This window comes from Garra rufa, chromosome 5 (assembly GCF_049309525.1).
Source record: "Garra rufa chromosome 5, GarRuf1.0, whole genome shotgun sequence".
In the NCBI taxonomy this organism is placed as follows: Eukaryota; Metazoa; Chordata; class Actinopteri; order Cypriniformes; family Cyprinidae; genus Garra; species Garra rufa.
In genome coordinates this window covers 50,039,314-50,062,308 of record NC_133365.1, presented here as the reverse complement: position 1 = coordinate 50,062,308, position 22,995 = coordinate 50,039,314, and the positions used below count along the sequence as shown (strand labels likewise).

General features: G+C 36.8%; 1 protein-coding gene across 1 annotated transcript; it reads right to left on the bottom strand.

The window, feature by feature from the left end:
- Window positions 1-4,068: 4,068 nt before the first annotated feature.
- On the bottom strand, window positions 4,069-22,952 carry lrp13 (low-density lipoprotein receptor related-protein 13). Its single transcript, XM_073840122.1, has 21 exons — window positions 22,922-22,952; window positions 20,783-20,956; window positions 19,685-19,903; window positions 18,115-18,348; window positions 17,784-17,996; window positions 17,398-17,627; window positions 17,179-17,308; window positions 15,811-15,998; window positions 15,210-15,393; window positions 13,991-14,203; window positions 13,198-13,381; window positions 12,090-12,291; window positions 11,459-11,623; window positions 10,043-10,243; window positions 8,445-8,988; window positions 7,893-8,012; window positions 6,945-7,052; window positions 6,634-6,867; window positions 5,876-6,194; window positions 5,683-5,791; window positions 4,069-4,095 (listed from the first exon to the last, which is right to left on the bottom strand). Exons 1-21 carry the CDS (start codon window positions 22,950-22,952, stop codon window positions 4,069-4,071), a joined length of 4,029 nt encoding a protein of 1,342 aa, XP_073696223.1.
- Between the last annotated feature and the right edge of the window lie 43 nt (window positions 22,953-22,995).

The window sequence follows — 22,995 nt, the reverse complement described above, 5'->3', positions numbered from 1 at the left end:
TTACAGAAATAGAGGATCTAATAACCATTGGTATTTATGTAACTCAGCTAATTATAACAATTTAGGTGCAAAGCACATTTTAAGTTCATTTCATTAAGGCAAGACACTCCAGGTGAGTAGGGTAAAAAAAAGTAACTAATAGTTATCATTTACTTACTCAGTTGATTGATTACATTTATAATTTCAAACATTTTTTGTATTACAAGTTTTCTAAAATTTTAGGTTTAAATATGCAAATGAGGCATTATTTAATGAAATATGCGCTAATTTGCATACATTTCTAGTACAAAAATTTAAACACTGGATGAAGTCGGTTTCAAAATTTTGACGTATTAGAGTCAAATGTTTTTACAATTTTGGGTATATCGTTTTGTCACGCCACAATTCAGAAATTTTTTTTTGGAACAGACAGAAAACACTATTTTTTACAATTTTAAAATATTATATAAAATTAAGCAAATTATATAAGAACAAATCCCTTTGAAAAAATATAGACAGGAATAAATATGTAAAGTTTGTTGCGTGTAAGTGCTACTGAAGTAGAGATTTATGGCTCAGCGTAAAAGAAAAAACTCATTTTGAGAAAACAGCCTTTAAAAATATGGATTTTAATTTAAATCTATTGACACACATAGATAAAGTGCTATAAAAGAAACACTCGATAGTGTCTTTTTAAAATATTTTCTTTCCACTATTCTGAAAAAACACACCAAAAAGCCCAAAATCTCAAACTTGATAGGTAAATTAAAAAAGCGTTTTTGTCTGCACTATCTCCTCTTAATAATAAAAGAAGTTCAGTACAATCTAAATAGAATAGTTTGATTATAAAATTGATTAAAAGAAATAAGGATGCAAATAGAAATAACTAAGTTCACTTACGTTACCATGGTTAATTTGAGAAATGCATAGATAAACATAGTCTGAATGTGAATATTAAATTATATAATCCTCTTACCGGTTTAGAAACTGTGAATGACACTAAAAATATTCCAAGCAGTGCAAGTCCCAAAGCATCCATCTTTTATTAAATGATTCTGCCTGTTAAAAAAAATTCAAATTGTGCAACTTAATAATAACAGTACTTGTTAACATTACTAAAAGAACACATGCATGAAAGTATAAACTGATAAAATATTACCGTGTTTGTTCAAACTCCACTGAAAAATGCAAGAATATTCCAAGATTGTCAGTCTTGTGCTGAAAGCGTGACAGAACTGTCTGTATTTATATACTCTTGGTGTTAAATCTTTGATATGTTTATGTTCCTTTTCTCTGTAATTTGACGTTTGGTTTGCCCTTTCAGACGGAAGTCAGACTTACACTGAAGAGATCATATGGTTACCAAAAAATTGACTTGTTAATTCCAGTAAACATGTTTTGTTTTGAGACGTTTAACCACGAGGTGGTTGGCTGAGCTTAATTGAAAACACACCCAGGGGCTCAACCTAGCATTTGTTTTTAATGTTAGTCATTGTGTACTCTTATGGAAAAGATGAATTAATCTAAAACCCTCAAGTGCTTTTTATATCAAAACACATTATGTGTGTGGTGAAAACATGATCAGAGCAGCCACAGTATGACAGAAACAGCCTACAGCAGAGATTCCAGTCTGAGGACAAAAACACAGCAGGAAACCAGTCAAATCTTTATTTTTAAATCAACGTAAATCAGATAAACTGTCATATAAAACCAGAAACAGAAGATGGAAGATACTTAAAAAGGGATAGGACAATCAAAAATTAATATACTGTCCATTTACTTGCCCTTTTTTCACTCCAAACCTGTGTGATTTTCTTCTGTATGAGAAAAAAAAAACTTCTTGAATCCTGCAGAAGTCAGTCAAACAAGTTTTGGATAGACATTAAAAGAGAGTAATGATGGGCTTTTTTGTAAACAGACCCTTTATATTCAAGTCTGAAGCTCAAAAAGAATTGTAATATGGTTACATTATGGTGCTTTTTGTCACTTTCATCGCTTAAAAAAAAGAGCAACAAAGTTTGTTCATAATAAAGGTGAGTAATTTATTGCTTAACATTTGATCTTGTTTGGAAAATCTTCCAACACACTTTAAAAGTAAATATAAGAAATGCATTGCAGTCAATTCAGACTTTGTTTCTTACAAGTCAGAGAATAAAAGTCAGTTCTAAAAAATTTGTGATTTTGCAATTCTGAGCTAATATCTCACAATTGAATTTATACTCTTTTTAATTAAAAAAAAAAAAAAGTGAAAATTGTGAGATAAACTGAGAACTGAAAGTGTAGCAATTACCCCTTTTATTTTTTTTAATTTCATAGCAGAGGCTGGCTTTAATACTTCTAAGCTGTGCTTTTATTCAGTGCCACACTATAAACATGAGTAAATGCTCATTTTTGTTTGTGAACACTAAGGTGATCACACTTTTAGAACGATTATTAAAACTTTGTTGTTAACATTATAGTTATCGGCCTTGCTGTGAACCATGGTTGGAAATTAACAGTGGCTTGTGGCAAAAATGCCAGCAAAATGAACAAAACGGCCCCATAAATTCAAAACAAAGGCACAATTAAACAATGTATTATGTTTTTTGTGACTAAAATGAAATGTGAAAAAATAATGAAAAGTGTCAATTCACGCAAGTAACCTACATTTAGATCGCTTTTTAATTCGTTTTCGTGCAGCGCTGAGCCTTACAACCAATAAAAAGCATTTGTGTTGAACTTTGGAATGCATTGGCCAATCAGGGGTGATCAGATTTGTCAGCTCTGAAAATGCGCCAATTAGAGGCTCTTAGATTAGTTAACGTTGAAAACGCTGAAGCTGTAAACTCGCAAATTCCCTCATCATACACAACACAGTGCACATATGATTTAAATAAAAATATACATTTCCTAGCTTCAGTGATTATTACAGGAGTTTTTTTTTTGCATAACTTGTGCTAGACTAACATCATGGAGTGACATGTTTGTGTAAAGCCCGAATGTTACATGCCCAAAACGAAACTAAATAATTTGACATTTTTATTAATATCGACATAATATATTACAATATAAAGAGCAATAATCTACAATAATGATTTCAGTCATAATATTGTAGTCTTATATGCCCCACATGTAAAATTTAAATACAATTTTAACCACTCTTTTGTTATTGCTTTGGGTATTTTGAATGGGACCAAGTGTTACTTGGCTGTCTTTGAATGCTGGGAGGAAAACAGGGGGGGGGGGGGACGTGATGAGAATTGATTAGCTTATAGTTTGCTAATGTGACGAAAAATATGTGACCCTGGAATACACAAAACAGTCTCATGTAGCAGGGGTACTGTATATTTGTAGCAATAGTCAAAAATACATTGTATAGGTCAAAGTGATAAATTTCTCTTTCATGCCAAAAATCATTATGATATTAAGTAAAGATCATGTTCGATGAAGACATTGTAAATTTCCTACTGTAAATATCAAAACTTAATTTTAGTAATATGCATTGCTAAGAACTTCATTTAGAAGACACCCTCAAATTCCAGATTTTCAAATAGTTGCATCTCGGCCAAATATTGGCCCTTCCAACAAACCACACATTAATAGAAAGCTTATTTATTCACCATTATTGACCTTTATGACTTGTTTTGTGGTCCATGGTCCCATATAATAAAAATTAAGACTTTTTCGTAATTCGTAATTTATTGTTGTACCTTCCGTTGTTTTTTTTGTTTTGTTTTTTTTGCATAAAATATGCATTAAACCTTTGTTGCAAGTCTTCCGTGCATCCCCGCCTATATACTTTCTTCCAAACTTTTGTGGTCAAGAGCATTATTTCACAACAGGTTTCTTAAAAACTGACTTTAATCTTTCATTTTGACAGGTATACAATGTGGTGCTGTGGCAAAAGCAATTTCTGCTCAACTTTTGTGGCAAACCAAGATATCATCTAAGTTGGTAAGTTTCATATTATTTTGCCTTTAGACTAATCGAATAAAAACAAAATGGTTATGAAACAGTTTGTTGCACAAACTAGACTGTGAACGGGGTTTTCCAAAATTCAACATGACTTTATTTCAAAGAAACCGAGATGCTACAGCCGACACGCTGAAGCTAGTCCACAGATGTTGCCACATTCTCCTAAAGACAGAAAAAAGATGGTCAAAGTTACAGCTAATATTACACCAGCTTTGCTAATGGGAACTTTTTAATGGGTTTGGAATTAAAGTAATAGTTCACCCAAAAATAAAACAAATTTCCTCAAATCCATCCAAGATATAGATGAATTTGTTTCTTTTTCAGCACAAGTTTTGAAGTTTGGACTCTTTCTCACCAATGAATCCTCTGCAGTGAATGGGTGCCGTCAGAATAAAAGTCCAAACAGCTAATAAAAACATGATCCACAAATAATCCACACCATTCCAGTCCATCAACTCATGTCTTTGTAAAGCAAAAAGCTCTTTTTGTAAGAAACAAATCCATCATTAATGCGTTTTAACTTTAAAATGTTGATTATGTCCAAAATATGAGTCTATACTTTTTTTTAACTGGAAGAAGCATTATTAAAGTATCCCCTGTTGTCCTCTTATATTAAAATTCACTGACATATTTCGCTTGTACTGTAAACTGTGCATATTTCTCTCCTAATACAGAATTTATCACAACCTTTTATGAATCATATTTTAGCTGGAAGCAATGATTTGAAGTTAAAAACATCTTATTGATGGATTTGTTTCTATGTTTCATGCAGCTTTTCACTTCACACGATGTTAAAGTTCACTTCCAGAACAAAAATGTACAGATAATTTACCCCTTTGTCATCCAAGACGTTCATGTCTGTCTTACATGAGTCGTAAAGAAATTGTTTTTTGAGGCGAACCTTTCAGGATTTTTCTCAATATAAAGGACTTCAATGGTGCGGTCTTATCTAGTGAAACAAAAAATTACAATTTATAGTTTTTAACCTCAAATGCTTGTCTTGTCTAGCTCTGCATGAACTTTGTGCATTTCGGGGTTAATACAGTTAGGGTATGTTGAAAAACTCCATCTCATTTTCTCCTCCAACTTCAAAAAAGTACCTACCCAGTGTTTACAAAGTGAGTGTGCAAGGAGGTTCAAAAGCCATTTTCCAAAAAAGGATAAAACAGCGATGTAGGACGATTTTGAACTTGGAGATTTTCAACCTACCCAAACTGTCATGAACCGGAATACACAGAGTACAAGTAGAGCTAGACAAGACGAGCGTTTGAGGTTAAAAAGTATACAAATTGTTTCACTAGATAAGACCCTTCTTCCTCAGCTGTGATCGTTTAGAGCCCTTTGAAGCTGCACTTAAACTGCATTTTGGAAGTTCAAACTTGCAGGCTCCATAGAAGTCCACTATATGGAGAACAACCCTGAAATGTTTACCTCAAAAAACATTTTTTTTTTTGTCTGAAGAAAGAAAGACAAGAACATCTTTAATAACAAGGGGGTGAGTAAATTATCTGTACAGTTTTGTTCTGGAAGTGAACTTTCCCTTTAATTGATGGACAGGATTGGTGTGGATTACTTGTGGATTGTGATGTTTTTATCAGCTGTTTGGATGATCATTCTGACAGCACCCATTCACTGCAGAGGATCCATTGGTGAGCAGGTGATATAATGCAACATTTTTCTCAAATCGGTTTCAAAATTTCATTTTGGGTCAATTATTCCTTTAATATCGCCATTCTCTTATTTCATTACCTCTGAGAATTCAGTGTCTTTTCCATTAGATTTTCCTGAAGACGTTTCTTGTCTTCTCTCAAATTCCTTCATGCCGGTTTCCTGCACATCCACCGCCCGTGCTGCTTGCCTGAACACACACACATTTTAATCCTCGTAACAAATTTGATTTCAACCATTATGAGTAAATGAAAGTCATCAGATTACACGGTACCTCCGATTTGTGGCTTTTTTCCTCTGAATGATGCCGACGGTGACCCCCAGGACGACCACAGCGACACACAGTCCAACTACTCCGTACAGAACTGGCCCCTGTGAGAGCCCACTCGAAAGATCCTGGCAGTTCTCTCCACTATAACCAGCCTCGCAGACGCACACAGTCACTCCATTCTGGGTTGAGCATTCACCGTTGCTGTTACACAGTTTAACGCCACACGCCTCGGACTCCACGTTCTCAGGTATGACATTATTGCTCAAACCCGGACGAAACGCTTTAGGGTTGATCCGGACATTATGATGTGTATCCTGAACACCTGAGAAGTCAAAACAGAAGAACAGGTCTCCTATATGGATCTGTTTCATTGGACTAATACTGGCTTGAGGTTAAAAAGTATACAAATTGTAATTTTCTTTAAGAAAATAACCAATTGTTGACACTTATTCCTCGGCTGGGGTCGTTCAGAACCCTTTAAAGCTGCATTTAAACTGCATTTTGAAAGTTCAAACTCAGGGGCACCATAGAAGACCACTCAATGGATAGAAATTCTGAAATTCTTTTCCTCAAAAAACTATTTCTTTATGACTGAAGAAAGACATTAACATCTTGGATGACAAGCGGGTGAGTACATTATCTGTAAATGTTTGTACTAGAAGTGAACTTCTCCTTTAATCCATCTTATTAGTAAAGCTAACTTTTTCCTCCCTAAAACATTTTTAAAATGTAAACCAGGTTAGGATTTGGTGTTTCCTCACAGTTTTCATCAGAATGATCTGGACAGTCAGCGACACCATTGCAGAACTGCTCAAGCGATAGACAGATGTCTTCACTCAGACAAGGTTTGGTGCCTTGAGGGCAGTGGGAGTCTGGACTGCAGTCTTTGCCATTGACCAGGCGGTGATTATGGGCACAGTGGCACGTCATTCCTCCCGGGAATGCAAGACAGAGGTGACTGCAGCCTCCATTACCATTAGAGCAGAGATTGGTGCCTGAAATAGAAAATGAACTGATTAATGCTTCATAGTTTACATAAATATAGTACGTTATTATGTAATTAATTCCCCACCTTTTTGTCTCGACTTTGCAAATGCTTTCAGACTGACGATATCTGCATCCACTTCAAACCACAGCTTTGCTGTACGCTCATCATCACTAAACCAACACTTAGCGGAGTCTAAACGACAGTGGACAGATTATCAGTTAAAACCACCTTAAAGGATTAGTTCACTTCCAGAATGAAAATTTCCTGATAAATTTATTCACCCCCATGTCATCCAAGCTGTTCATGTCTTTCGTTCTTCAGTCGAAAAGAAATTAAGGTTTTTGAGGAAAACATTCATTTTTTCTCCATATAGTGGACTTCAGTGGTGGCCAAAGGGTTGAAGGTCCAAATTGCAGTTTCAATGCAGCTTCAAAGTGCTCGACACTAGCGAAACGATCAGTCATTCTCTAGGAAAAATACTAATTTATATACTTTTAACTTTCGAAATTCTTGTCTTGCACTACCTCGACCTCAAGCATTACATAATGCAGAAGTACTGTCCCAGACAGTGTTTATAAAAAGAACATGCAAAAATAAAGTCAAACACCCTTTACAAAAAAAAAAAAAAAAAAAAAAAAAAGTAGTAAAACAATGTTGGGCGATTTTGAAGTTAGAGGAGAAAATTAAATTGAGGTTTTCACCCTACCCTTTTTAAACTTTTCCAATGTGAATGTACTTTTTTTGTTGTTGTTGTTGTTGAAAATGACCATTTGTTTCGCTAGCAAAGACTCTTATTCCTTGGCTGAAATCATGTAGAGCCCGTTGGCCACCATTGAAGGTCGCTGTATGGAGAAAATTCCTTGAATGTTCTTCTCAAAAACTTTCTTTGCGACTGAAGAAAGAAAGACAATAACATCTTGGATGACAAGGAGGTGAGTAAACCATCAGGACATTTTCATTCTGGAAGTGAACTTTTTCTTTAAAATGGTTTTCCCCAGAGGAAGAACACAAAAAGTCCTCACACAAATGTACCTTTCTTAGTAATCCAAACAAGCACTTTGTTAACCACAGAAAATGCCATCAAGCCTTCTTCTGTCTTTATTTCCTTGTATCCAGAACCATCCAGGCCAACTGAAACAATTACCGCAAGACCTAGAGAAAAGATCTTTATATTAGCGATTATATAAAATACAGCAGAAATATTATTATAGTTTAAAATATTTTTGAATATATTTTAAAAAATGTAATTTATTCCTGTGATGCAAAGCTGAATTTTAAGCATCATATTCTGATATGCTGGATTGTATATTAATAAAATCCAGTTATTAATAATGGTTCTTGTTTCTTTACATTATCAGTGTTATCATCTGTTTTCAACATAACAATAAGAATGTTTAGATAAGAAGAACGTTTCTTGAGCATCAAATCAACGAAGTAGAATGATTTCAGAAGGATCATGCGACACTGAAGATTGGAAAAATGATGCTGAAAGTTTAGCTTTGCATCGCAGGAATACATTACATTTAAAAATATATTCAAATAGAAAGCAGTCATTTTAAATTCCAATAATATTTTACAACATACCAGTGTCAGCCCAGTACAGTTTATTCCCCTCATCCGTCAAGATCAGTGATGTTGGCCGAACTGAATTACTCCATACCACTGTCCTGTTCTGTCCATTCATATAGGCACACTCCACCCGGGTCATTTGACCTTCCTGGACTTTATTTGAGAAGCAGAGGCGACCGCTGGGTGGATCCAGAGCAATGGATTCAATGGCTCCGACACCCTCCTGAATTAACACATTGGTGTGTGTGCCATCTGGTGAGGTGACCTGCAGACCGGACAGCTTCTCGCTGCTCCAGTACACATTCAGCGTGATCCAGTCCACTGAGAAAGCACGCAGTGAGTCCTTATGTAGCTGCAACAGTTTCCCACGACGCACCAGCGCCGTGTCCTTCATCTTGAAGAGCCCCACGATGGGCTGACCGCCATCGGACACATACAACGTGAGGTCACGCAGCACTAAATCTAACATGGTTGGCTTGTTCATATCGGGAAGATCAAAACGGCGATGTTCAGGCCAGTTCTTTAGGTCCACGTTGCTGTGTCTGTTCTGTAAATAAATCTGAGAGACAAATTGTGTTAAAGTCTAATACACATAAGCTCCACATGGTAGACTTTGCATATTTAAAAGATGGTGCATCAAGGGCTCAGCTGAAAGGATTTTTGGACAGTAGTTCATGAGTCACCTGTTTGTCCTGAACAGTTAAACTGCCCACTGTTCTTCAGAAAATCCTTCAGGTCCCACAAATTCTTTGGTTTTCCAGCATTTTTGTGTATTTAAACCCTTTCCGACATTGACTGTATGATTTTGAGATCCATCTTTTCACACTGAGGACAACTGAGGGACTCATATGCAACTATTACAGAAGGTTCAAACGCTCACTGATGCTCCATAAGAAAAAAAACGTTGCATTAAGAGCCAGGTGGTAAAACATTTTTGAATTTGAAGATCAGAGTAAATTTTACTTATTTTGTCTGGGAAACATAAGGATCTTTTGTAGCTTCTGAAGGGCGATTCTAAATGAAAAAATATGAAATTTAGGCAAAATACAATTTACACATCTTCATTCCGTTCAAAAGTTTACGCCCCTGGCTCTTTATGCACAGTTTTTCTTTCTGGAGCATCAGTGAGTGTTTGAACGTTCTGTAATAGTTGCATACGAGTCCTTCAGTTGTCCTCAGTGTGAAAAGATGGATCTCAATCTTTTTTGGAAAGGGTTCAAATACATAAAAAGGCTAGAAAAAAAAAAAATAATTTGTGGGACCTGAAAGATTTTTCTGAAGAACAGCAGGCAGTTCAACTGTTCAGAACAAACAAGGGACTCATGAACAACGATCACTAAACAAAACAAAAAACACTGCTGTGGATCATTCAGGTAACAACACAGTATTCAAGAATCAAGCGTATGTAAACTTTTGAACAGGGTCATTTTTATAAACTCATCTATTTTCTCTTAATTCAGGTAAGTATTAAATAAAAAAAAATGACATGCATATTGTATGGTCCCTCTTATTTTGGTAAAATAATAAACATTTTGCAGATTCTGTAAGGGGTGTGTAAACTTTTGACTACTTTATAACATCCAGCTTTAATCATAAGGTATGGACAGCAACACCTGTGTGACTGCAGTTGGAGCAAGAAACAACAGGAAGGATGAGTCTTTGGGTTTGGAGCAGGTGACTCTATCTTCATCCAGCAGTAACTGAGACGGACACTTGCAAACAGGCTTCAGCCCCGGTGATAAAACACACAGGTGAGAGCAGCGCTGGGAAGCACACGGGTTAGAGATGCCCACTTGGAAAAGTGCATGAATGACCTGCAGAGAAACACAACCACTTGTCACCCGATATAAACTTCATTACCTCTTGCATATGCATGTTTTAAAGCAACCAAATTCTTAAAGGGATAGTTCACCCAAAAATTAAAAGTTGATGTTTATCTGCTTATCCCCAGGGCATCCAAGATGTAGGTGACTTTGTTTCCTCAGAAAAACACAAACGAAGATTTTTAGTGAAAACCAGTGCAGTCTGCCAGCCTTATCATGGATGTGGATGGGCACCAAACCTTTAAAAGTAAACAAAAACATGCACAGACAAATCCAAATAACACCCTGCGGCTCGTGACGATACATTTATGCCCTAAGACACGAAACGACCGGTTTTTGTGAGAAACTGAACAGTATTTGAATCATTTTTTACCTTTGATACACAGCCACGTCCATCTGTCATGAGCACGAGATCATCATCCGGCTCGTGACATGTGAACGCGCTCTGTTGTAGTATACGCAAACGCCAGAAGCGATCTGTCGCATGTATACGACACTCATTGTTTTCACAGAGCACAGAGATTGTGGGTATAGCGGCTATTCAAAATGGTAATTATTTGCTCATATCCTGATTGTTTAAACAGATTTAAAGCTAAAAGTCATCCGGGACTTTTCACAGATTTCCCCTTACAGCATTTGCGTATTCTACGCCAGAAGCGCGTGCACATGTGACGTGACTGATGCCAATCTCTGTGCTCTGTGAAAACAATGAGTGTCGTATACATGCGACAGATCGCTTCTGGCGTTTGCGTATACTACAACAGAGCGCGTTCACATGTCACGAGCCGGATGATGATCTCGTGCTCATGACAGATGGACGTGGCTGTTTATCAAAGGTAAAAAATGATATAAATACTGTTCAGTTTATCGCAAAAACCGATCGTTTCGTGTCTTAGGACATCAATGCATCATCACGAGTCGCAGGGTGTAATTTGGATTTGTCTGTGCATGTTTTTGTTCACGCTTAAAGGTTTGTTGCCCATCCACATCCATGATATGACTGGCAGACTGCACCGGTTTTCGTTAAAAATCTTCGTTTGTGTTTTTCTGAGGAAACAAAGTCACCTACATCTTGGATGCCCTGGGGGTAAGCAGATAAACATTTTCAAACAAATTTTCATTTTTGAGTGAACTATCCCTTTAACACTTTATACAGTTCGATTCTGTATGGTTTAAGGTGATTTTATTAATCACAGAAATACTTGCCTTCAAACCGAATGGCTGTCCAGGACGTTTGAGCAGGACTTGGCGCTGTTTCCCCGTGCTTTTGTGAGCTTTCTGAATGGTTCCTCTTTTGGTATCAGACCAGTAGACCTGATCATTGAATACAGACACTGAGAATGGACTGGGGGTCTCCATCATCTGCAAGAGCTGCGAAACACGAAAGGAAAATGCAGGGGGGAAAAGACTGAAAAATGTTTTCAAAAGATGGTGCAAATCAAAATAATTATTTTTGCATCTTGCGGCTTCCTCATTTCATTAAAGACCCATATCCATCCAGTGGTGGACAGTTAACTTAAAGGTATAGTTTACCCAAAATTACAATTCTGCCGTTATTTATTCACCCGAAGGTTGTCGGTGGCTACTATCAACTGTTTGGTTAACCATATACTTGAAACCCACAACATTTTATTATGGTATCTGTACTCAAGTACTTGTTTTGTGTACTTCATCCACCACTGTATCTAAAATATTCTAACGTTAGATTGAAGGACAGAAGTGTTGATCCAGAAACATTAAGGTAAGCAACTGCAAACACATTAGCAGATCATGTTAGAAGCCAATGTTATGCCCTATTAGATATTTTCTGAAATGCAGAGGTGGACACATCTACTACCTTAATATCTCCTCCATCAATATCGGCTGAACCGATGCACTTGAGTTTCTCATCTGTCCAGTAGATTCTGTCATGCAGGGAGTCCACAGTCAAACTGACCGGCCATCGGAGAGAGTGACTGACCAGCACACGTCTGTCTGAACCATCCATTCCTGCTCTTTCTATTTGAGCATCATCCCCAGTTTCTGACCAGAACATTATTCTGAAAAAAAAAACATCAGGGTTAACAATTACATTTACATTGGTGGCAAAAATTATTAGAACACCAGTATTTTCACCAGCTATGAAATGGTTTTAAGTCAGTTATTTCTATGTTTTGCTGTAGTGTGTCAGTAGGAAATCTCAGTTTACATTTCCAAACATTAATTTTGCCATTAATTGTAATAATCCAGTGAGATTTTTGTTTGCACGAGTCTGACAACAGCCAGTGCTCCACACAGAGAGATCTGATCTCATCATCATTCAGTCTGTCTGGAATTACATGAAAAAAAAAAAAACAGAACAAACTGAGACAGACTAAATCCAGAAGAACTGTGGCAACATCTCCAAGATGCTTCAAGAAACCTATGTGCAAAGCAACTTGAAAAACTATGCACAAGTGCACCTAGGGCAAAAGCTACTTTGCAAAGCATGGTCGCACCAAATGTGGATTTAATTTAGTTAGAAGATAGATAAAGAAAAGCTATTTAAGATTATTTTTGACAGCATCCTCATTTTTACACAAGTGCCTAAAACCTTTAATAGTACTGCAGCTTTCTGTCTGGAATGACACGACAGTTCCACAGTTCTTCTGGATTTACTCTGTCTCAGGTTGTTCTGTTTCTTCATGTCATTCCAGACACACTGGGTGATGTTGAGATCAGATCTCTGTGTGGAGCACTGGCTGGACTATTACAATTAATGGCAAAATTAATGTTTAGAAATGTAAACTGATATTTCCTACTGACACACTAGAGCAAAAGATAGAAATAGTGGACTTAAAACCATTTTTAGCTGCTGAAAATACTAGTGCTCTAATAATTTTGTCCACCACTGTACATAATATTCTAAAACTAGTTCTCATGCTTTGTAGTGCCCACTGGTGGCTCTGTAAATTAATTATTCGAACCCTTTCTGTGGCAGCAGAGTGATGGAGCGAAGCTGTCCTAGATCTTCACCCAAGATCATCACAATATCTGTGGTTCTGGTGGCATCACTGTCCAGTCCCACTGCATTGATCTGGCTATTGACGCTATCAGTCCAGTAGAGGTTTCTCGCCACCCAGTCCACTGCCAGACTGTCTGCATTGATACCTGACACAAAGAGATGGACACATACAGGTAATTTCCCTATTTCTTTGACGCCAAAAACATGAATGCGTTATGACATGACCGGCTATATTTATATTTGCAGTCCAACCAAAAATTATTCAGACACCATATATAATTTTCAGTATTTTTTACTAGTGGGTGCAGGACACTATAGTTTATAAATGTAAGTGAGGATAGCAAAATAAAGTAAACTGTGGCATATTATACCCAAAAATTCCTCATACAGTTGACTATCAGTAAAACTGATAAACATTTAGGTCCAATAATTATTCAGACACTTTGACCTGACCATGTTTTGCTTAAGTGTTTTTTCTTTAATTACTAATGCAACCTTTTTACACCACAAACTAAACATGTGTAAATATTGTCATACTAACAGCTGTCTGAATTTTTGGTTGATTGTAATCTATTACATACCTTGTTATTAAAGTTATCTGACATACAAGATGAATTTGTTCTGACACAGTTTATCTTGTCATATTTTATTACCATTTTCTAAACTATAATAATGTGAGAAATGCTGAAGGTGTCTGAATAAATTTTGGTTTGACTATGTTAACTGTCATTGTAGTCATCAATAACAACACTGACCTTTAATAAAGGTTCCTTTGCTCTTCTGATCCAATGACAGCCATTTTATGTTGTCAGTGTTGAGGTTGATCCAGTACACTCTCTGCTTCTGCCAGTCATAGTCAAGTGAAAAGACAAACCGCTTCTCTGACGAGAGCAGGACATCCAGACTGGAGCTCCTCAGACCCAGCAGGAAGACCTCAGACTGCACAGATGCCAGCAGGTATGGCTCACCTGAGAAAGGAGCACAACTTCTTACTGCAGTCTTAGCTTGTGGAAAGAAGGGTGAATTAAGGTTTTGAAGGAAAACATTCCACAATCTTTCTTCATATAACAGACTTTAACGGGTTGAAGGTCCAAACTGCAGTTTCAATGGAGCTTCAAAGGGCTTTACACGACACAAGAGCCTTATCTACAAAATGATTGGTCATTTCCTGAAAAAATAAAAAATGCATATACTTTAACTACAAATGCTCATCGTGCACTAGCTCTGCAATGTGCACGCAGGTCTTCACGCATTAGATAATCATGTTGGAAAGGTCATGTGTGGAAAGGTCTTTGTGTACTTCAGATCAGAAAGTTAGGGTAGGGTGAAAAGCTCCATCTCATGTTCACCTCCAACTTCAAAATCGTTAAATATCATTGCTTTACCTTTTTTTTTTTTGTAAAGTGCATTTGACTTTCTTTGCACTTTCCCTTTGTAAGCACTGGGTCAGTGCAGTCATGCATGACCTTTCCAGTATGACGCAAGGCAAGCATTTGTGCATCTGATTGTTTTGCTAGAAAAGACTCTTATTTCTCAGCTGGGATTGTGTAGAGCCCTTTAAAACAGAACTGAAACCCACTGGCCACATTGGAGTTCACAATATGGAGAAAAATCCTGGAATGTTTTTCTCAAAAACTTTAATTCCTTTGCGACTGAGGACAGAAAGACATGAACATCTTGGATCACATGAGGGTGAGTAAATTATCAGAATATTTATTCTGGAAGTAAACTTTTCCTGTGCATTGTAAAGTACATTCAATCCATACATACTTATCTGAACACTCATGTGAAATATTCTAGACCACATTTTTTTAGATAACATAAAATGTAGCATACTACCATTTGTTGCATAATGCATAGCCTTACACACTATTGTTAAAAAATATTGAGTGTATACTGCTTTGTATGCATGCCATTTCAAACATGGCCTATGTTTTACAAAAAAAATATATTTGCTCTTGGTTGTGTATATACCTGTGATTTTGCAGCTGTGGCCATCAGGTTCCAGAACATAACCCTGACTACAAGAGCACTCAAATGAGCCCTGAGTGTTGTTACAGTAGTGTGAACAGAAGTCTGGACGGTCCACACACTCATCCACATCAACACACACCACTCCATCATCTACAGGCTTGTAGCCCATCCTGCACCAACAGCGCTATAGAAAAAAGATAAAAGCAGTGAAAGGAAGTGATAATGATAGGCAACTGCTTATTAATTCATAGATTATTAATAAGAGGCCAAGAACTAAAGTGAGAGAGGTTGCATCCAATATTGGTGTACTATTCTGAAACAAAACTAATACATAATGTCCTGAATCCAATCAAGCAGTTTGGGCCAACCATAAGAGAGTTCTTTTAAACAGGAATATTTCACTTTTTTCCCTCTCAAATAAATTGAGCATATATATATATATATATATATAAAAAAAAAAAAAAAAAAAAAGTTTCTTTCAACATCTTACCACCCTTAGACTTCTGAACTCTGGTGTTAATATTATTCAAGCTTTCTGAGGCTGGTAGTTTTAAATATTCAAAGCAGACATTTGATAACATTAAAACAAAGGAAATCATACCGTGCCTGTAGGTGTGCTGTGGCAGTCCTGTGCACACTTTGACTGTTCAGAGCATTTTTCAGTTTGGCAGGTCCCTCCCTCATCAGAACCATCCAGACAGTTAGTGACTCCGTTACAGAGCTGAGACGGATCCACACACTCTGAACTACCACACTGGAACTGATGAGGAGGACAGGACACACTCGGACCTGTCAAACACAGAACAGAGGCTCATTTACTACAGATCAGGTGAAACTATGATTACGGTTCAATAGTAATTACCCATGTGATTACCCAATAATAATGTGATTACCCATTTAAATTGTTTTATTTATTAATTTTTCCCCTCAATTTCAGAGAAAATATGTAAATTGTCAAGTGGTGTGACTCATTAAATCACATTACATAAATGCAGCCTTGGTGAAAAAGAAACGGTATAAAAACATTTTTAAAATCCTTCACATTTTTGAATGGTATATTTCTTGAATTTTAGTCTACACAAATGTTCTGCCAATTATTCCTGTTGTGTGTGGGGAAAAAAATAAAATAAAATAAGAATTCTTAAAAGTGTAGCTAATTAGAACCCCAAACACACTTCTTAAACTTGAATGTCATAATAAATGCAAAACGTTTTTTACTTATGTTATATGATGCCTATCAATGGAAGCCCGTTTCCGCCACTGAATAAAAAAAAATAAATTCATCTCACAATTCTGACTCTTTTTCTGACAATTGTGAGTTCACATCTCAGAATTAACTCGGAATTGCAAGTTATAAAGTAACAATTTAATAACAGTTTATATCTGGCAATTCTGACTTTTCTCTCTGAATTGCGTGATATAAACAATTGTGGGAAATAAAGTCAAAACAGGTAGATAAAACTCAATTGACATTTCTTGAAAAAGTTTATATTTTGCAATTCTGACTTTTTCTTGCAATTGGCTTTTCTTTTTACAGAATTGAGATATAAACTCGCAATTGCAAGATAAAAACTGACAATTCCGACTTTTTCCTTGCTAATGCGAGTTTTATTTTGCAATTCTGACTTAACTCACAAATGCGCGTTATAAACTCTGCAACTTTATTTCTCAGAATTCCTCGTTTATTTCTCAGAACTGTGAGATAAATAGTCACAATTCCTTTTTTTTATTCCGTGGCAGAAAAGGTCTTACACATACATCAACAAGATTTTCACTTTTTTTCCCCGCTGGAATTGTCTTTAAAAAAAAAGTTGGAGAATTTGTTTGAATATGCATCAAGTAAGTAAATAGGGTCAATTCAGATTTCATGTTGACTGTAAAATCATTTCTAACATTTAATGAAAATTAACATGCAATGGGGTCTTATCTGGGTTCAGTCTGTTCCAATATGACAAAACTGTTAACTCACAACCAGATTCATCGCTTCCATCCCTGCAATCTTCAGAGCCATCACAGCGCCAAGCTTGTGGAATACACTGCGTGTTAGAGGAGCACGACCACTGAAACTCACCACACTGCACTGGAGACTCTTTACAGTTCTGTCTCACATGAGAAAGAAGGTCAAAACACTTATATTGATCCTTTCGTAATGCTTTTGGTCATTTGATGCATGCATTTCCCAGCACACCTTCTCATCTGTGCCATCCTTGCAGTCAATCTCTCCATCACATATCCACTCATCCAGCAGACACTCCTGACTCTTCGGACAGCGGCGTTGTGTGCTGCATGGTGGAGGTTCAGCGCAGTCCTCCTCGTCTGAATGATCTCTGCAGTCCGGGTGTCCATCACAGTGCATACTGACCGACACGCACTGACCGCTGCTGCACCGCCACTCAGCACTGCTGCAACTCTCCTCTCCTACAGGACAGGACATATGAAATAGGGCTTTTTATATTTCATCTCAGCTTCATTTCAATTGGCAAAAAAGTAACAGTTTTAGTTATAATACCACTGTAATAATGGACAAAAAGAACTAAAAATTATCATGTTTCTATTTACAGCCACAACCCGTACCACAGCTGGCTTCATCGCTGCCATCCGCACAGTCTGCGTCTCCATCACAAACAAAGGATTCTGGGATACAACGGTTTTTATTGCAACGATGACCGCATCCCTCCTCCGGCTTGAAGCAGTCGACTTCATCCGAGCGATCCTGACACTGAGCCACACCGTCACACACCTGCCGTCGCTCGATGCACTTCTTACCATGCGCACACTGAAACTGACCTGAGAACAGTTGGAATATTAACATGTGAACACCAGAGCAGGAATTTTAAAGAAATAATTTCTCAGTGCATATAAGTCATGTTGTGAGCGGCTGTGTGTTGCCATGTTGTTTCCTCACCTGATTCACACTCCACAGAGCATTCGTCTTCATCAGACCCGTCCTTACAGTCATGCTCACCGTCACAAACGTGATTATAGAGCACACAGTCCGTTCCGTCTTTACATAACTTAGAGCCAATCGAACAGCGCAGAGGTCCTTTGGTCACAGGAGCTTTTCCTGAGACTTCATCCTCTGTTTTCTTTTCTTCTTTTTCCTTTTCCTCTTCGATGCGGTCATCATCAGGGCTGACATCTGAGAAAACAAGTGGAAACTTCAAGACTAAAGGCATGTTTTTGGAAACTTCCACTTCGTACAAATACAATTTCGTAATTGTAGTAACCAAATAGTTTTGAATCCCATTGACTTCCATAGTATGGAGAAAAAATATTATTGAAGTCAATGGACCTGAATGTTTTGTTACCAACGATCTTCAAAGTATATTCTTTTATGTTTCACAGAGCAAAGAAATGTATACAGGTATGGCAGGACATGTGGGTGAATAAATAATGACACTTTTCATTTTTTGGAAACATAATCAACAAACAAGTTCACATATATGATCCTGTTCCACAAAACCAGTCTTAAGTAGCCAAAAATACATTGTATGGGTCATGTTTCATGAAGATATTTTTTAAATTTTCTGCTAAAAATATATATCAACACTAAATTTTTCAAGTAATTTGCATTGCTAAGAACTTAATTCTTGAATGTAGTTGTATCTCTGCCAAATATTTTCCTATCCTCACAAAATGTGCATTCCATGTTGGAATGGCTGTTTTTGTTCTGGTTTGTCTGATTCCGTCCACTGCTGGTGGAAAACACATTATACTGCATCAATAGAATTAAGATCGCAGATTCCACCTGACCTAAAAACCCTTAGGATATTAAAGTGTATAAACGAACTCATCAGCTGTTAAAGGTTGTATCAGCGATTTCTAGCCTAAAACATAGTGTCAATTTCAGCTGACCTTTCTTCACGATCCGCTCGCTGCCTGCCCCATAAATTGTCTGTGAAAAAAACACGTCTCTCTGGTCAGCCTAGAGTCCGAGATATGCCAAAAAAAACAATCGGCACTACCAACCTTTCCACACATAAACAAACAGTGTTCCAACCAATCAGCGTCAGGGGTTTGGTGTTGTGGCCTTTCCTACTGGTGCAGGGATGTGAGGGAGGCGGAGCGAAAGTCCACAACACCAAACCCCTGACGCTGATTGGTTGGAACACTGTTTGTTTATGTGTGGAAAGGTTGGTAGTGCCGATTGTTTTTTTGGCATATCTCGGACTCCAGGCTAGAAATCGCTGATACAACTTTTAATTGCGCTCAATCATGTTGCCTGTCTTCAATCTGGCAACCCACATAAGCACTGGGTCACTGAGGCTATATCTTCTCAAAAGGTACACCTTTGTACCCTGCTTCCCTTAAAGGTACATATAATTTTTTCCAGTCACCTCAATGGCCAAAAATCTCCAGTTTTACCTGAATTTACCTCACTACTTTTGAAAATGTTTAATTAAATTACATAATGTTTAATTTAATGAAACATGTTTATTGTTTACAGTAATATCACTCTTTAATGTAATTTAAACCCTTACCACAGTTGGCCTCATCGCTGCCGTCCGCACAGTCTGTGTCTCCATCACAGACGAAGGATTGTGGGATGCAGCGGACTTTATCACAGCGATGACCGCAGCCCTCATCCGGCTTGAAGCAGTCGATTTCATCCGAGCGATCCTGACACTGAGGCACACCGTCGCACACCTGCCGTCGCTCGATGCACTTCTTACCATGCGCACACTGAAACTGACCTGAGACCAGATGGAAATACAATGCTTTTGTGGTTTGCAAAGTAAAAAAAAAAAAAGAAAATTAGGCAGCCTACTAAATCTGTTTTCTAATTTGCTTTCCAAATATAAAAAGTGGTTTTCAGAACTTAATATGAGCATCAATTTTATGTTGATCCTAAGCAATTTGAATAAATTTGTGGTCATATTGGCGATACTCCGATGTAAACAACAACAACTGCACAGATAATGTACTACTGAATACGTTGTTCTGCTCATTTTTGCTGTCTAAACCACCGAAAAACTTTTACAGGCTGCTAAATCATATAGAGAAGGACTTAGTAAGCAGGAAAGGGTGCAATAGTTTGACAAAATAAAGTTATAAGGTGGTAAAGATACATACAAGCAGTCTTAATTAAGGTATTATACTAAATTTCACCTACCTGACCAGAAATAAGAACAAACATGAATGTTGTCAAGACTCTTGTTCTGGAAATCCTAGTTCAGTTTGGCCAAACACCTTTTGTTCCTCAGACAGTTTTTTGCACTTGTCTCCTTTTTTTTTTATAACCTTTGGCAGTCTATAGTACTCCAAATGTTTTTCCCAGTCCAACTGATTAGTACAGCTCAAAACATGACAATAATTGGCCATTTTCAGCAGCAATAATCAACAAAATATGCAAATTTCATTCGGTTCAGTGGCATTGTTGACATTCAGTGCCGCCAATATGGCCAACTGATGATGCATCGTGAAAATACTCTATATGCAATCTAAATGGAATCAAATTCAAATGCAAACTCAAATCTTAAATTTAAGCCTAAACGTGTATTCTTTATTCTAGGCCCCTGGAAATCAATTTGAGGGCCAAAACTGTCCCCTAAGTATAAATGTATAAAACATACCTATACTGCAGACAGCAGCACATTCATCTTCATCAGAGCCGTCAGGACAGTCATTCTCACCGTCACACACATGACTGTACAACACACACTCTGATCCGTCATTACAGGGTTTGAAGCCCAGTCTGCAGCGCAGAGGAACATCATCAGGAGCCACTGCAGCCTTTGCACATTCAGCTAGAGCACAAGGAAAGGAAATGAAAAGCAAGTTAATTTAGAATAAAGTAAGTCAATCTCATGCAATATCAACATAGATTCCGATTACTGTAAAGCAGTTATTTGAAATTCAATTTCTATTTAAATTAAAAAAATTAAAAGCATTCAACAAGTACAACCGAGACGTGTAAGCACATTATAGTAATTGCTGTTGAGGGAAAAACTGTAATTAAAGTAACGCCTCAATGCAAAATTGTTAAATAGTAATAATAGGCTGCATGATCATTAATGCACATTATTTTTGGGGTGAAATGTTAATTAGTTTTAACAGGTTTTGTTAGATTCGCACAGGCAGCTAGTTGTTGCATTTGAATGTATGCAAATAAAGGCAATGCCTCTACGACAGATGACAAAGAACTATTATATACAGTAGTTCTAATAAGTAAACTAAATCAACGACTAGAAGTTAAAGGTTTTGGGAAACGAAAGGGCTTTTTTTAAAAGGAGAAATAGTCTCGATTGGTATTAGTTTGTCAGTGACTTCACCTAGGCCTATTTGCTATCTAGACAAAACAAGGTTAAGATTAATTCAAGACTTGTATCTGACCTCTCAGAAGCAGAAAAATCCCTGAAGCGACATTCAGCAGCGCAAATAAACACATGACTGCAGAGAACAGCGGTCAAACCGACTCAGTTTGAGATGTGCGGCTTTACTCGATGGAACAGCTGAAATCAATGCGGCTTAATTGATCAGATGACAGCCCAGACTCGTGAGTGATGTCAGATTTAACTTAGGGTAGAGTGGGGGAAAACGCCCCCCTACCTGTTTTTCCCAAAATAACCACTAGAGAAAATCAAGATACATTTTCACTATTGCTATGCACTACGTTGACAACGGGGATAAACAAATCTCCTTGAAAAAGCTGACACCAGCGACGTGTTTGAAGAGAAGAGGATTTCATGGAAAATGCTATAATTTTCAGATATTAGTAAACAAGTGTTTAAGAGAATATTGTTCTGTAGGATACCACAGTGATGTATTATAGATAAATAGTGAAGTCTGTAGTTTGAGAGGATATGTTATTTATAAGGAATATAATTGTATTTTAAAAATTTATAAAAAAATAAAAAAAGACATAGCTTGTGGGGTAAAACGCCCCCTATGCTGCGGGGTAAAACGCCCCCCAGAGGGCATAGATTCTCTCTATTATAATTACTATAATAACATATTTCTGTCTATCAAATCCTTTGTTTTACACTTAATGCAGTATAACTAGGTGGTAAAATCAAAATATTTGAACACAATAAAAAAAATTACCTCAACATATTTGTTTGCATGGCTTAGTTATATGTATAAATATAAATGTTAAAAAATTTGGATATTTTGGACATTCCTCAAATAAATATTAATATATATACATGTTGATACATTACTTGCCTTTTACTTTTAGAGATTAAAAACTATAGTCTGTTCATTTTGCTGTTGATCTATGAAGAAAACTGGTTGGTAATAAAGGGGGCATTTTACCCCACTGCTGGGGCAAAACGCCCCCTTTGTACAAAAATATGTTCAGTCAAAATACAAATTAATTATGAAGGCTGAGCAATTTTAATATTTGGGGAATAACTCCTGCCATAGTCACTCAAAACCGGGATGGCAGTTCTAGTCACATTTATGTTTTGTTTCACTGTAATGTCACATTTTATTTAAGGGGGGCGTTTTCCCCCACTCTACCCTAATACTGAAAAGATGTTTAATATACTTAAAATACCGTGTAGTTTAGTTCGTTTTATTTACTTAAATATTTTTTATTAGAGGCAATACCGAAAAGTCATAATTGATATTATTACCTATTAGAATTATTATTATTATTGTTATTGTTCAAATATTGAATACACGTAATAACCCATGACAATACTATGGTAATTTACATTTTATGTATTTTTTAAATGATTACATTTTAATTTACTTAATTATTATTCTACCACCTTTTTCTTCCAGTAGCCTATGAGTCATGGCCGTTTGTAACTGGCGTCCAGCTGTTTTTAGCTGTACAAAA